Genomic DNA, 17,501 nt, shown 5'->3' on the forward strand with positions numbered 1-17,501 from the left:
CTGTAGTCCCATATTAGTCATTGCTACATAAAAGTAGTATGAATCATTAATTCTGCGCATCTTGCAAGTAATTTGAAACTCATGAGCACTCCCAAAAAATTTGGAATTTTTATTTCCCCTCCCCCTGTGATTCCCGAAGGTATCGCTACTAATTTACCCTGCGTACTCTGTGCCCCTTGTTACCAAAATAACATTCCAGATTTTTACTAACATAACGACAAATTTCATATTAATTGTCAACCAATAGCTTCTTGCGCATATCCCTGCTTAGGATATTTATCATGAATTTTAATGTGATTTTTGAAGGGGGCTGTAGCCCAATATAACTCACTGGCTCATGAAAGGAGCATCAGAATGTTAATTTCGTAGCATTTGTGATCAACTTGACACTCACTGAATTTCCAAAATAAAATTTATTTTTTTAATATAAAGATCCAGTAACATACGCTTCGCCCCCAGTGTCCCCCTAAGGCGGTGCGTTACCGACATAACATTCAAGATTTGATAAGCACATCCTTTTTGTTACAATGACGCTAAATTTCACATCAATTGACAAGAAATACATTCTTCTCGTATGTTCGTACTAAGGATATTTATTGTGACTCTTTTATTTCTGAAAGGGGGCTATAGCCCCATATAAATCACTGGCACATGGAAGGAGCAATCAAATATTAATTATATGATATTTGTGGATAATCTGACGCTCACTTGCATTTCGGGAACAGAATTTTGAATTTTTATAAAGATCCATCTTCTGAGCTTCGCCACCTAAGACGGTGTATTACCAAAATAACATTTCAGATTTGAAAAGCACATAGTCTTTTGCTACAATTACGCCAAATTTCACATTAATTAACAGAAGATAGTTCAATCTTGCATGTCTCTACTGAGGACACCGGCGTCTTTCCGCGCGATTTTCGACAGCGACGAGCAAAAAGAGATTTGTTCACCAAAAGAAACAAAGAGAGTTAGAAGGTAATTTATTGCTTTAAAATACGAATTAGGGCTTATATTTCCCTCGTATAAAGATTTCTCGAAACAGTCGGCAGCCAGTATGACGACGATTGCAAAAAGACACTGCCGGCAATTTCTTTTAAAAAACGAAGTCGGAGAATGTTTCAATATCGCGTAACAGTGGCAACGAGTCGAATTTTGGAAAATGAATAGAGCCTGTATCTTCTTTAACGTCTACGATCCCCCAGTGCTCATTTGAGTACATTCATTTTAATATTACGTAAACGTATGTCGTTTCATGTCAATTGCAGCCTTACAAATTTTGCTACTCAAGTACTCATTCGAGAATACATTTAGTGCACTCTGGGTCCATCATATGGCAGCTTTGAGTATACAGTGTACTAACTAGAAAATATTGAGAAATATTTTTTTCGAGCATTAAAAAATGCTGGTCCGTAGATGTTAAAGATGAAGTAAAAATTAAAACTGTCCGAAGGTTTTTCCCTTGAGTGGGCACTAATTCCATAAAATATGAATTGTGAAAACAGAGTCAGCATACAGCGGACTGAACGACTCCTATAAATGATGGTTGTAAAGACGTCGAAACGTTGACGGCGTGCCGACCATAAAAAAGGTGAATGTATGAAATGAAATGTAGTAAAGGGACTGCACGAAAACGGTATATGAGAAGTAAATTTTTAAAATTAAATTACAAGTACGAGAGAATCCTTGACAAACATTTTGGAATAAGACGGCAAACATCGGACGGGCGACCTCGGCAAATGTTGTCGGAAAGGCGCCGAAACGCTGTCGGCGTGCCGACAAGTAAACGAGGTCTGAAAAAAGCGGACGGATCGACCTTGGAAAGGTGTTTGGGCAGACGCCGAGCCGCCTTTGCCGATGAAGAGCCTCATTGGAGAAATCGTAGTCTGGTCTCGCTGCATGTATGTTCGGTTCGCGTCTTTCATTTGTCATATGGTGATGCAATGTGGAAGAAGTTCGTTAATTCTTATAGTCAAGTGAAGGTGAATTTACAAGTGGGGAAAAATGTTTGTGATAAAAATATTCACTAATTGGCAACTGTACCAAGTTGCTGGTACAGTTGCAATATCACGAAAACATGATTTGTAAGTGTCCATGGTGGGGAAGACGACGAATAAACTAAATATTAACCAGCTAATAGTATTCCATGAGCAACATGAAGAATCGTGGCCTTAGAAGTGAAAGAGCTATATACATGTGGTGAGTTAATATAATACTATTCATATACATTTCAAATTGCCATAAATTCTATATGTTGTGTTACATATGTTAGTTGTTGCTGCGCATGAAAAAGATGCGGTTATAGTTTGTTCCCACGCACTGGCGTCTCCGGCATGTAACATTTGGAGGGGGCATCAAAGAAAGTGATTTAAATGGTACTACCTAGCCCAACCTGTTTATTAACTTCGATCCTATTTGTTACCCTTCTGCTTACTTTCACCGACCCCCTAATGTATATCAAGAACTCGATTACGATTGTAGGGAGCGCAGTGGCTTAGTGGTAGAGGTCTCTGGTTCGATATATCTTCACTAAATAAAATGAAAATGCTAGAAATAATGTTCATAAATAGTGGATTATTTTAGGGTCTTAACTTGGGGGGGGGGCAGGAGGGCAATTTCTCCCCAGGGTAGCTCCCCGAAGTTCGAGGGGGATCCAATTGAAGACAAATATTTTTAATCCATATACTATACGAACATGAAATTATAAATGAAGTATCAAACCGGTTCACTATATTACATAAACAAAACAGCACAAACAAAAATGAGTCGTAGGTCAATTTCAGTTAAAAAATTAGTAGTAGCCCTAGAAGTTATATTTATTCGTACGGCTTTGAGATATGTCAATATTGTCCCTTAATTAATTAGTCATGTATGAAACAGGCCCAGAGGGATAACTATCGGCCCCGCAGACCTTGCCGTGCAGGAGGGTCCACAGGCTCCGGGAGGCCCACAAAGAGCAAGAGAAAGATGGAAAAAGGGGCTATTTTCGAATTTTGAGGGAGAGCCCACGGGATGTTTTTCTAGTGGGCACAAATATTAATGCTTACCACCCCCTCCCGAAGAAAATCTAAGTTACGGCGGTGGGCTGTATTGATGTTCAATTCACCATACGAATGCAGATCAGTCGTTTGTTCAGAAAAATATTCCGGGGTGCACTGCTGGTGGTATTCTATTTATTATTATGTTATAGACGTATTTCCGAATTTCCTTCAGAGAAAAACGTAACACATAATACGATCTAGACTTTCAATAGTTCAACGTTCTCTGTTCTACCGGCTTCCTAAACTAATACAACGAGATATCGCATACACCCATTGACTTATTTAATTCTGAATCTGCATATAACTCTGCACTATGACGTCATTTTAGTGGATAAAGTTTAGTCAGCTATTGCCTACCTTTCTTGTTATTATTTACAAGTTGTTATTTTTTTATTATTGCTATTGTCATTATATTATTGCTATTATTATTATTATTACTAATAGTAATAATGATGATAATAATAAATGTTCGTACAAGTCGTTATTGTTATTTAAAATACTTTAATAATGTTATTTATTCTTTTAACCTAATTTGGTAAACTTATCTAGAGCATTCAATATCTACTGCACTTCGGTGCGGATGGTGCAGGGTTAGACTCCCGTGGGAGTACAGTCCCCTTGTGTTTTCCATATATTGAGGACCTCATTCACGAAAATAGCAGTATGAGATCTAAATTCAGTAATAATAACACCTGAGAACCGATGTGCTAACCAATCATTAGACTTACGAAGTTGAAGTTCTCCACTTGGCGAGCCATATATCCCCATGAGCTATAGAGCCGGAGTAAAGTTTTTATTACTTTTATGAAATTACTGTTTCTTCCCAAAGTATTTAGTGTTTCAGTTTGTTCGTTCAGATATCCAGTCACCTATGTAAGTCTAAATAATGCTACGTATCTATATTGTATTATTAACAACAATAGACTATATTATAAATAACAGATATGATCTCAATACAAGTACTTGAACGCACAACGAAAAGCCAGGTTTCCTCAGAGGTATAGCGCTCACTTCAGTTGCGTGGGATACCTGGATGGGTCCTAGCTCGCGCCAGGCTCTGCTTGTGGTCTACCAATACTGTGTGGGGGTTTCTCGGGGTCCTCCCCTTTCCTTCCACGTCCTTAACCCTCCTCATCGTGACCATCTTGCTTAGCCTTGGCGGGTATTCGTATATCGTTAACTTATAAGATGGAAACACAAGCACAATAATATGATTGATTTCCTGATTTAAGTTTAACTTCCCTTTTCAGGAGCGACGCTATGAGATGTGGAGTCCTAAACACCGTAATCGTTCAAGATATTGTAAGTTGCACGTGCTAGCCACTAGACCAGCGGGGAGAGCCACAATAATACGAGTATTGAATGATTGTGGTAATGTATTTATAAACCTAAAATATAGTTTGCAATAACGTATCTTACGAATCGGCGCAAAACTGTCTTCAACATCGGGGGGAACAAGTAAGAACGTTTCTTTCTCTTTTATGGTTAAGCGATGCTCAAAATATTTGTGGAGTTGAAAAGCAGTCCTGTGGAAGATCAGGCAGCAGAGGTGTCTTCAAGATTTGAGGCTTATTCTGGAGAGACATCAATTTCATCTCACTTTCCTTTGTGGGAATCGGACACAAATCACATGTTTTTCGCAAAAAAGACATTTCAAATCGGTTTATTGGGGAACAGTCACCCAGTTCCAACATTGGAGGGGACATGTCCCCCTTATTTGCGCCAGTGATCTTACGTTAGAGAATAATTAAACTTCTCTTCACTTTTTGTTTCCGTGTGTAACGTGAGTTCGACATTTGTTATCCAGGTGTAAGCCAGGTATCAGTCACAATAACGCATCCCAGAATTTTAAAGGATGTCCGTTAAGTTTAATTATTGTCAATAAAGATTGGAAGGTACTCGCCAACATACTGTTTCTTTCGGAATATTTAATATTATCACCATCATTGAATCCACATTCACAGGCAGCAGTTGATAATGGCACTGAGCGAACTTCGGCGTGCCATTATCGCTGGCCATTTGACTGGCAGAGTACAAGTCATTTACCAACGTAGAAATTGACTTGTACTCCTTCCATTCTGATACTGCAAAAATTCCAACAGTTGAGATGCTTTATATACGTCTACGTTACCGTGTGAACAACTCATGCTATTACGATCTTTATTTTCAAACACTAAAAAATATTTAGTACATTATTTGAAGCAAATATGCTTTCCACTTTGTCTACTAAACCCTGGCCCCTTATTTGATCAAACTCACTATTATCACTCCCTATGTCAGATGGTTTCAGCAGTGCACTAAATGTTTTACTTTACAAAGACTGAGGTACACATAATCTTTAACATGCATTTCTCTCAGAGCTTGGATTGTGGATTGATTTTTTTTCTCTATTTCATTGTATGAAACTGACTCCTTTTGCATCCTTTTACTAATAATAGACAGAATGAACGCAATATCCAGAAGGATACCTAGCAATAGAATGTTTTTTTTTTCTCCGAAGCTTTTTTTCAAATACCACAAAGTTTAGAGAGGTCTTTAATGAAATGGTCAATATTTTCACGCTTCCAAAGTAGAAATTACATTGTACAAGAAAAATCTGTCAAGACTGTCAGTAATGCGTCCCTGTCATTTGAAATCCTACGTACGTAAAACATATTTCTTTTTGTTTATAGCAGTCTTGCAGCATCTGTGTCTAATGCGATAATTTTAAAGTTTTAGGACACTTCTTCTAATTCTCCCAGTGAACGTTGTAGCCCCTGCGAAGCAAATCCAACAAACGTTTCTTTAAGATTTAAAAAATCTATGCTACCTTCGGAAAATACTTGAAAAATTTTCTTTTCAAGAATTTTGCATCGGCATTTTCAAATCGCACTAATTTATAAATAAAACAAGGATTATTTTCTTCACCCACATATGCCACATATAACAGCAAGTGCTTATCTGCAAACCTGTGTGTGGATTCGTTCACTGAAATTGAAAAACAATCTGTTTGTTTGAGAAGTTTTACCAATTCTGCACGCAACTGATCAGCAATAAACCTAGCCACAGTTTTATGTGTATACCTTATTTGCAAGCAAGAAACCCCTTACAGCCTATAAGACAGTAAAATCTGTTTCATAGATAAACTACAGATTTATTTTAGAAGCTGTGACCATGACAATATTTTTTAAAATTTTTATTCATTTGTGAAATTTGCTTTCCATCTCTCCCTCTAGTCTAATATTAAGGTGTCCCCTCTACAGATTTTGGTGGTGGGAAATGCAAACATAACAATTTTGGTAGGGGGAATTTCCCCTGTCCCCCCGGGATTTCGGACCCTGGTGTTGCCATAGCTGTACAAACTTCGAAAAAGTATATTTTTTCCGAGTTTTACATTCTTCTTCATTTACGGGTTGGGCACGGGAGGCACAAAAGTTACCTCGTTAGAATCTGTATCCCATAAATTTTTCAACGAGGTATTCTTATCTCTGTGACAATTGGGGACGTTGCTAGGGCTGCCAAAGTCAGGTTAGATGAAATATATAAATATATACAGGATTATTCTCATAGGTACGTTGTTCCGAATTTTTTATCCCTTGCTATTGTATCTTCATCTTTTCATTTTTTATATGATTGTTCCGAATGTCTGGCGTACATGTGATATTATTCATTGGCGTATTGCAAATAATAGTGTTGGCAGCATCCCACAATTTCCAGGTAATATGTTTTACTTTTATAAAAATATATACTGAAAAAAGGGTAAATTCAATATGTCTCTGATTCCCCCTCGCAAGCCCAATGGTTATACACAGGGTATCACTAGTTAGTATGTTAATTTATCTTTCTTGATGCCACTTTTTATGCTTGTAGCCCCTTTGGGGAGAGAGTTTCTCTTCTAAATGCTGAGGAAGAGGGGAACAAAAGCTTTCAATTTGACCTCCTTCCTTTTTGTAATGAGACCTTTATGTGAATGAAACGCACACCATTCGAAAGGTTTATCCTTCCTGAAGAGACAGACACGTAAATAATCCTTCTACGTTAATGAGGAGTCGAACTACGGAGGTTTAAATTGCTGGCTCAGCATTCGAGCAATTGGTCCTGAAGAGGTCAACGCTTTGGCCCTTGTACTTCAAAAAAATACGAAAATCTTGTATACCACTGTCATTATTGTCAAGCGAAAGTTCAAGTATTTCATCTTTTTTAAACTTACTCTGAGCCATATTTCATGAATAGAAATGTCAGAAATAAAGGAAAACAGGTGGAAGTAAAAAGCGAATAAAAGAAGGAAACGTTTACGCGCCGGTCACACTGGGGTGCGTTGGATCCCAAACACTCTTTACAAGCGTCTTCTATAGCACAAAGCTCGCAATGGACGCAGTTTACCAGCCATAACAACAGGTAGTGTTACCAATTGAATTTACTTGGATGGAAAACTTTTCAAAAAACAACAGAAAAAATCAGAATAAAAAATAATTCATCTGGGGTCTGTCAGACCCCAGAGTAACCACGGAAGGTTAATGTGCTTCCACAAATGTAGACTTAGGAACCGAAGGGGTTAAATCATTATAACTGCAACTTGCAGGAGGGACGACGCCAGAAGGGCAAGGAGGCGGGTGCACCTGGTAACTACTCCTGCCCCCTGATTGTCATCAAGGCTCCCTACTCAAACTCCTAAAATCTTACAGCATCCTGTATATGAAATTTTATGCGTCAGTATCATAACCAATCTCATGTCAAAAAATTGTGTTACCCATACATTTGCTATGTGGCTCAAACTTTCTTCTTTGAGCGTCTAGGTATGCAAGTATATTCTGTTTTCTAATTTAGCGCTTTTCACGCTAAATTTTAGTTATAGGCTATTTCTTTCTTATGACTGTTAATTTTAAACAGTACGAATAGGCAACGTTTCTTTTTTCAAGAGTTAGCAACATTGTAGATCCAATTCAACTGAAAACAGAACTTTCATTGTGTCTAGCAAACAATAATAGTAGAGTTAGAAGACCTGTTTTCTTTGCATTGGATCAACTTTAGTTAGAAAAAAAGAAAGGTAAAACCTTATTTATTAGTTGTAATTTTTACTTGAAATAAGTTTCATTTATATGAAAACAGCAACAAAACACACACTGTACTGTAATATAAGTCAAACATAATAAAACTATCATTTATTGTGTGAAAAACAGCCGACCCTCTAAAAATGTATGTGTCCTTTGTTTGTCCAATAGCTCATCGCAGGCAATAACATTACACGAAAATAAAACATCGAGGTCCTTATTTGTAATTTTTTATAATAGGTTGGCCAATTGTTTGAGATATATTGTGTGATTTTCTACCATGCTATGGTCCATCAAAAACTGCACTAGCTTCCACTTACTCACACTGTGCTCAACCATAATTTCAGTATGTGTCGTGCAGAATTATTGTACTAGATTGTAAGAGTTTTGTCAAGGAAGGAAGGGGGAGGTTCATGAAGTCAATTTCATTTCCTATTAGGACAAGCGTAACTTAGGTATAATATCCAGAAATATTAGCTTTTCCACAATTTCTTGCTCAAGGAAAGATTTAAATTCCGAACCTTGAGCTCAACACAATGCGTAAGTCATTAGACGGGACATTAAGTAGCTTTGTGCGATACACATGAGAGATAATGGTCACAGAAGGACACAAATGTTCGCTCCATTATCGCAAGTTGATCTCCAGTACTGCTGCAGATTTTTGCGCTTGATGGTACACTGGCTGTCATTGTTGAATGCAGGTAAGCGACAATCTGGCTCCAGCAAACGTGGCTGAATAATTCGATGTAGAGTTATTTATCGGAGATATTTTTAAAAATTCGAAAATTTGGAATACAGCTAGAGAAGAATACAGAGGCAAAACTGGGAAAAGAGCAACATGGATCAAAATTAAACCTATCATATTTTTCTCCAGAAGAATACCGTACATCTTTGACCCCTCTTCTCAATTTTTCAACACTACATTTTTTGGAAACATTTTGACTGCATTATTTGAAACAGGTACAAAGAAGTAACGAATAATCTGTACTGTTCTTGGAAACTTTATACTTCTGCGGAAGTCCTATGAATGTTTTGCATTTATGTGAGATTTCTTCATCTGGATATGCTATCCAAATAATATGTTATTGAAGAATTTAGCAGACGAAAGAAAAACATGCACCTTCAATGTCCTACATAGACATAATCATGTGCATTCTACAATGACGCAAAAAAATTAAGTGTTGTTATTACAAAAATAAATAAGAAAAAGTAAAAATAGAGTATACACAGAAAGAAATTAAGGTCTAGTACATGGAATTCTATTCATATATTTTACGAAATATAATTTTATTTTCTTAAACACTGAATGTGATATCTTATTGTATCAAATATTCATGACAACAATCAAGAAATATAAGAATATCAATTTTGATAACGTATCATTTTCCGATGTAATTTACTAACAAGAGTAAAAGTAACATGGAAGTTTCAATTGTATGTAAAATGATTTTTTTTAGCACATATTGTTTATATAACAAACAAAGAATCCTTCAACGTACTTGTATTTATCATTAGAATAGACCTCTTCATAGATTATTATTGCATAGCAATTGATCATATATTTTAGTGCATGCAAAGTGCAAGTTTTGCTTCAGAATTAAAACATTTGCTGTGGTGGATTCTAAAATATTTGTTTTCTAACTTGACGAGAAGTGGTTCAGTTTAGAAAAAAAAAAAACTTTTCGTTTTAGTCTTGCATTTGACTGTAGAATGCAGAGAAAAAACTCGACACTTTTAAGGGAACTGTTACATTTATAAATCTTTCCTTGCGAATACTGAACACAGCCACCTATCAATCGTGTGCTTTGACATTTGAGCTAATCCACTTATTTAACTCTTTTGCTACAATAGCTTTAATAGAAAACTTGTTAAAGAGTATTGTACTATCAATTTCCATACTATCTACGTCTTCTATTAATTATCAAGACTTGTTTCAATATTTGAGCTTGACCATTCAAACTCTGATTTCAAAATACATCAAGTTAATGTTCCAAGATCTGAAAACTGATTTCCCGATGAAATTAGGTAATCATACGATACACTGTAGAAAGTGTTGACAGAAGAATAAAAACTATCTTTAGGTGGTTCGTCAGATCCGTACATATCCTTCAATAGAGATTTAACTTTTAAACTCAATAAATTATGATGTTACCTTTTCACCTTTATTGTGGGAAGTTCAGAACATACTAAAGCTTCAGCAATATATGCGTGCTGTTTTTCAATTTATCGTATACTAGTTTTAAAACTATTCAGGTGTCTGTGTGGGAACCACAACCACAATCTTTATTCTTCATCATTGAAACACTGATTGAGAGCAGAAACTAAATTGCGGAATATTTGCCCGTCCCGGGGAAGCAGGACACTAGATCCAAAATCGGTACGTCCCGTTTTTACGGGAGGTATGGCAGACTTAATCAAAATTTGTCAGAGTTTCCACAAAAAGAAAAATATCGTTTTTTAACTGCAATAACGTAACAAAAAAATACTTGAGATTTTCTTTTACGTCTGTATATTTGCCATGAAATAATCATACACACTACAAACTGTAAACTGTGCAATTTCCTCCTTATTAGCTAAATTATGTTTTACTATCAAGATTCTTTTCTTTTTTGGTTTACACTGCATTCTAAACTGATAGTGGAGTGCCTTCTTATGCCACTGGAAGTGAAACAAACCAGTTATGTTTTCCGCGAGAAAAAAAACACACCCAAATCGAAATTGTCTGTCAAGTTTTGTAGAAAAGCGAAGTTTTCTGTGTTAAGTATGTCTGAATTTAGAATAGTTCCTGTACGTTGTGAAGAGTAATATGGCATCTTAGTAATGTGTTACGTACTCGGTAAATCAAGATGGTCCATACCCATCTGAGTGTCTGTGAATTTACTTCGTCTTTCATCCAGGATTTGACCTATAATACTACATAGTATACTATGGAACTTTCCCTTAGTGGAGGTCTAATTATATATATGTATCATGGGCGTCTAGGGATATTTCTACCGGAGGCATCTTCAGAACTTTAAATGAAAACAACGGTTGATTTTGCCTTCATCGAAACAATCGCTACATTTTGAACAACTCTGAGAGGAAACACTTTGGCATATCTCTTCCAGTTTGACAGCTACAGCTCATGAATAGGTTAATACGATGTTTTACGCACGTGCAACTCAAAAAGTAAACAATCGAAATGAAATAAAATCTTTAAGCTTTGCGTCCCACTATTATTCCGGCTAGGCTAAAGGAGACGGTGATAATGAGAAATGAATGGAATGCTAGAATCAAGAAAGCGGGGTAAAACGGGAGGACTCCGAGAAAACCCACTCACACGATGTTTGTCCACCACAATGTTCACTGGTGCGAGCTGGGATTGAACCAGAGGTGTTTAACACGTTGACTGCCGTCGGACACGTGTGCCCAATTCTAAGAAATCCCTACCCGCCGCGTCGGTCACTGGTGACCGACACAACAATGGTTTCTTGATTTATTTCAACAATAGAACTGAATTACTGCACAAACTTTAAATTTGCTTCTGAGTACACACAATGGATTGTGTATGTGATAACATATGTGTTATATTGGGTTAGATTATGGTTTTTGATTGGTTAAATTATGATGCATGTAATGCATGGTATGTTAAATGTAATGCATGTTAAATGGAAAAAAATATTTTTATGTGAAATTCGTAGAAAATGTTACATACAGTATATTGTTTAGTATCAAATTTTGTTTTATATATTGCAAATTGTCTCTTACATTACGAATGTTTGTAAACCTAACAAACATTTATTTACATGGAAAGATCTCTGTGACATTTGTTGAAACACTTCAAACAAAGCGTTGATTCAACTTCACATCCTGTGCAGTAGGTAACTACTTTCTTCGTTCGATTTGCTGCCAGATTCCTTGACATCACTGTAGTATTCTCTTTGTAACAGTTTTTACAGTATTTTCTTGTTTGTTTTGCTTTTCCTTGTCGTCTTCTTAATTCGTGTCGAAATCTTCTGGGCTTGCACATTGGAATTGCTTTTTCTTCTGGTTGTATGTTTTGAGCGACCAGGTAATGGATTACTGATTTTCTGAATTCCACAACTTTTATATTATCTCCAGTAACTTCTTTGTACAAAATCAGGGCATTCACCGTTGATGTAGAAAGTAGTAATTCGAAGGCCAGCTTGTGGTACCATTTCAAAGCTTTTCTTAGAGGAGATGAATACGCCGCCATTTGATCTGACATATCTACAGACGATTTTGCTTTGTTATATTCCACTATCATCTTAGGCTTCTCGATTTGTCCGCATCTGCCTGCCTGCACACTTACAACTTCATCTGAATGTTTGGTCGACAGAACTAGAACGTTTCTTTTATCATTCCATTTTAACACCGTTATTCCTCTTTCATTTTGTTTAGCTACAACTTCATTTCTTTTGAGATTCTTGTTTACAACATCTTGAGGATTGCCCTTTCTGTTTGAACGCAGAGTCCCAATGAAATGAGTATCGGCATCTAAAAGTTTGTTTGCTAATCAATACTTGTATACCAATTGTCCGTGCAAACTGTTCTCCCGGTGTGCAAAAGGGGTTCACAAAGAGACATAACAACAGATGTAGGAGTTGTTCTGGTGTGTTCCAAGTTTTTACCAGCATATACTAAAAGTCTATATGTATAACCAGATCCACAACACAATTTAAACACTTTAATACCATATTTGTGTCTCTTTTGTTTGATATATTGCCGCATAATAAGTCTCCCTCGGAATGGTACAAGAGTCTCATCCACACAAACTGTTTCAGATGGTTTGTAGCTTTCTGAAAATTGTCAACTAACAAATCAATCAGGCCCTGAACTTTATGAAGCCGGTCTCCTGGAGGACACGCATTGTTGTCAGCAAAGTGGATCATACGAAGAAGCATTTCGAATCTGTTCCTTGACATCATAGAAGGCGCGAAAGTATTTCTGAATATGTCTTCCTGGCTCCAATAATCTGACAACGATGGCATTTTCACTACTCCCATCTACGCAACTAGACCTAGAAATTTTCTGATTTCATTTTTGTCAGTCGGTACCCAATCGTGTAATCTTGACGACGGCCCTACATCATAGACACTTGTTAACACTTGAGTGGCATACACATTAGTCTGTTCAACTATCAAATTTATCACCTTATCATCCACCATGCAAGAGGAAAACTCACCAGGTTCACTCTGTGCTATAGCTGCAGCAAAATTTGGGTTCACACCTTCGTTTTCCATAAATTGTATTACTTGCGCTTGGCATCCCGTAGGTTGTGTCCATTGCTGGTACGTAACAGGTCTTACTTCCTTACTTCGTTGATGATAACGTGGAAGATTATGTGCTGTTGGCGTTGAAGATATACAGCTGTTGGGCGATATACTGCGTATATTTTCTCCTTGAGACGTAGAGACAGAGGAGAGATCACATCCATCCGGAGGAAAAATATGTACTTTCTTCTTTACGTTACCACTTATATTACCACTTTCAGCTTCGCTGTCACTTGATGTACACCAAGAACTCTCATCCGAAACACTTTGTATATAATCTGAATCATCGTCGGAAGATATATTGAAGTTCTCATCAGACAGGTCCTCATAAAGTGTATTTTCAATTTTTGATGTTGATACAAACAATTTACGTGGTTTCAGAGTGCTTTTACGTTTAGACATATTGCAGTTTTATATACAACGCACTTTAATTCCAACAAACGAAAAAAGGTTTCTTCGTATGAACAATGAGTTCTTGATGAAACAGATAAAACTAATACTTCAATATTTTCTACATACCAGGCTAGAGTAATAGCATAAAACAAAAAATCACCAGAACCCGTGAGGTGTTGAATACAATAATAAAGATTCAAATCGGGACGGTGACCGACAGGCTGCCCGACGCGGCGCAGGCGAAGGAATCTTAAGTTCTACGCCGCGTCGGGCACGCGTGACCGACAATCAAAATTTTTTCTTCGAAACGGTCACTCTACGTGAACAAATAAGATAATAAATAAACATTTTAGAAGGAATGGGAACTTATGGTAATAATGGCCTGAATGGAAAAATTCCGTCGGAAAGCTTGGCAGTCAACGTGTTAAATAATTGAAATTACAGCAAAGCACAAAAGTGCATATATGGAAACTAAATGCAATTTTCAAAATCAGTGGTGTCTCGGACATACCTCTATTGAGTGGCAGGTTCATAATGCCAAATAGTAACAAGGTTCGATTTTGCTTGAGTTGAAAGAAGTGCTCAATATTCAACCACGTTCTTAGGCAACAGTTAATGACAGTTGGTAACATGGCTGCTACGTAAGCTGAGTTGCTGGGAAAGAAAGATGATATGTAATGAGGTGACAGGAAGAACTGTAGTATGGATCACAAGCTCATACTGATGGTGAGACATATCGTAAGTAGAACTAAATTAATGACGAAAATAAATTCGGAAACAACGTTGGCAGGATGTTATGCAACGGAAGGAAGATGTACAGAATAGCGAATTCGTTAATGAAGTAGAGAATTCCGAAGTAACGAAGTTAATGATGAGAGACGATAGCGTCCAGGGCCTAAATTTTGCAGCTATCATCCAAACAATTGCTTGGTCTCAATGAGGAAAAACCCTGGAAACACCCAGGAGAACGATCTCGTTACGTTCAGGCGGGCCTGGGATCAATCCCAGTTGACTATCATACCCGACAAATGCCGAGTGGGTACCTAGAAATACATGAACCACTTTTCAATGCGTCTTCCGTATAAAATCTGCACCTAAGCCGAAGATAGTCCACGGTCACCAATGAAGTCGACGCTCGACGATCTTTTGTACAACCAAGATGAGATCCCTTACAAATACATAGCACGTTCTATGGGCCGCTTTTTGATGATTTCGAGCAGCACATTCATAAACTGTCCCAATGATCGTGTGTTATTACTATTCTGAATCCAGTAGCTAACGCGTACTTTATCTTCTTGAATACGTATTATGTGTGGCTTTGGACATGCGATTGCTGGTTTCACATACAGAGGGCGATGACATGACATACATACAACCTGACACCGAGACGTAGGCTGGTATGACATACACCCATAATATGGAACAAAGTACTAGAGTCAGTAACTGCACAGAGAGTTAAATGGATCCTTGTACTGAACAAAATGTCTTGAATTGAGCTCAACTGCCCCTGTGTATTACAAACTAGTTATGTGACGTGGACCGTATCTCCACAGTAGTTTCGAGCGCTTGTATTGTGTTGATGATTGAGTGATTTTAGTAGGAAATGTCCGTAGTAAATAATAACTTTCTTTCCATATACGAATTTGGAGCCTTTCCAAATGTTAATGATTTTATAGGTTTGTCGGAAAAATTATAGGGCTATGTCTCGATTATACGCCTGCACGCTCTCTAGACCGACAAACTCTTACCTACAATTTTCTGCGGAGATTAGCAATACGATTGCGGCAGACAGGAAACATTGGTCGCGGCTATGGCGTCCGGAGAGGTATCGTACATGTACTTGCAGCTGTTGCAGAGAATCCACATGTATGTTAGCAGCAGACCGTACGAGAACGTAGGACTAGTCAAGAACTGTGGAACTACAATTTGAATCCGTACTATCTCTCTCTGTCTCTCTACATCTGGAACTAACTGATGCTGACTGCAATTTACGAGTTGTGTTTTGTAGCTGCGTAGCCAACCAATTTTGAGAACATCCGAATTGCGTAGTGTTCATTTTGTACTGGGGAAGCTACATTCTGCAGTGATGGCAACGTGAATCTCCACAACACACATTACTAGTAAGCGGATAATTCACACTGGATCCAAGAAGCCAATCGGCAACAGCGATGGAGCATTAATGTGTAGGGCAGCATTTTAGGGACTCAAGTCATTGAGCTAAGATGTTTTGACGATCCTTTAGCAGGAACAATATTTCGTCACTTCTAGCGTCATCTCTATTGGAAAATGTTAATCTCCATATATGTCAGATGATGCGGTTTCAATTAGATGGTTGTCCAGCAATTGCTGCTGCTATCTGTACGGAAGCGTTAAATGCTTTATTTCTGAAACGCTGGATCGGGAGAGGTTCCCATCCACGGTTTCGTCCGAGATCTCCCGATCTTACGTATATAAACTATTCTTTTCTGGGGCTGAATTAAGGAGTTTGTTTATGTCAATAGACTAACTACAATTCGCAACATGAAACAACGCATTAAAACACATTCCAGAACATCAACGTGGCCGAGCTTGAAGTTGTTGATCACAATTATGTGCAGCAAATAAATCGCTGTATTGCTGTTCGTGATCATCACTTTGAAGATTTCTGAAGCCAAGGGTGCATCGACTACACTCAACATAAGCTAAGAATATCCTTTAGCTCTTTGCTCATCTTTCAAAAACTGTCCTATTGCAAATAATCACAGACCCTCATGTTTTGTTCAATTCTTTGGAAACAACAGACTCATAACTTTCATATTCATTTCGACCACATGCTTCCTATTTCATTTTGTTCTTGCATCGTAAATCCGATCTCATCATTTTGCTCACCAACTAATTTGTAAGCTTCTGTAGAGGCATACGACACCAACTCTCGTAAACTACTGCCTACCAAGGTTGTTCAATATTTAGTGTTTTTCTCGTCACTAGCAAACTTGATCCTTGTTTCTATTTGACATTATGAAGTTGGTCATCCCGCAATAGAGATATGCGTTATACGCCAATGTTTTCTAAAATTGCACAGTTTGTTTCTGCATAGGCACTTTTGTACTTCGCTGTAGTTTCAAACAATTATTTAGCATTCCTTTTGAGTTGCACCATGCGTAAACCTTCACATAGACCTATTAAAGATATCAAGTAGCTACCAAACGATAAGAGATACGGCAAAGTGTTTCCTCTGAAAGTTGGTCAAAATGAGCGATTGTTTCGATGAAGGCAAAATCAACTGCTGCTTTTATTTAAAATTCCAAAGTTGCTCTCCGGTGGAGGTACTCCCGAGACGCAGATGGTTTCAGAAGTGTCTCGAAGTGATTCGGCATATACACTTAAGTTATAACATTTTTTGTTTCAAAGATTTCTGTGGATTAGTAGCTGCGTTAAGGCCCTGTTACGGATTTCATGAATTATCCTTATGTAATATACAGTTAATCCTTCACTAACGGATGCTTCCATAAAATGGACAGATGTCTTGAGTTGAGTTGATTTTGAGTTTAACGTCCCGTTCAGCAGGTCCTATCCTAGGGTCTCCCACGCGAAAGGCGCTCTGGAAAGATTTCTTGCTCCGGTAAAAAAATGTACTATGTATTACTGTATACATCAATATAGTTAAGACATCGCTATGGCAAAAATTTCGTTATGCAAAAGTTTGAACAACGAACTTATGTTCTGGGTAAGATTTGGGCCCCCAAGGTTTACTCCGGCGAGGTTCTTCCGACGGGAAATTTTGATCT

General features: G+C 37.5%; 1 protein-coding gene across 1 annotated transcript; it reads right to left on the reverse strand.

Moving 5' to 3' along the window:
• Nucleotides 1-11,849: 11,849 nt before the first annotated feature.
• Nucleotides 11,850-12,335, reverse strand: LOC145689775 (uncharacterized). Its single transcript, XM_081763980.1, has one exon. It carries the CDS (start codon nt 12,333-12,335, stop codon nt 11,850-11,852), a length of 486 nt encoding a protein of 161 aa, XP_081620106.1.
• Nucleotides 12,336-17,501: the final 5,166 nt, after the last annotated feature.

This window comes from Thermobia domestica, chromosome 7 (assembly GCF_964235325.1).
Source record: "Thermobia domestica chromosome 7, izTheDome1.hap1.1, whole genome shotgun sequence".
Classification (NCBI taxonomy): Eukaryota; Metazoa; Arthropoda; class Insecta; order Zygentoma; family Lepismatidae; genus Thermobia; species Thermobia domestica.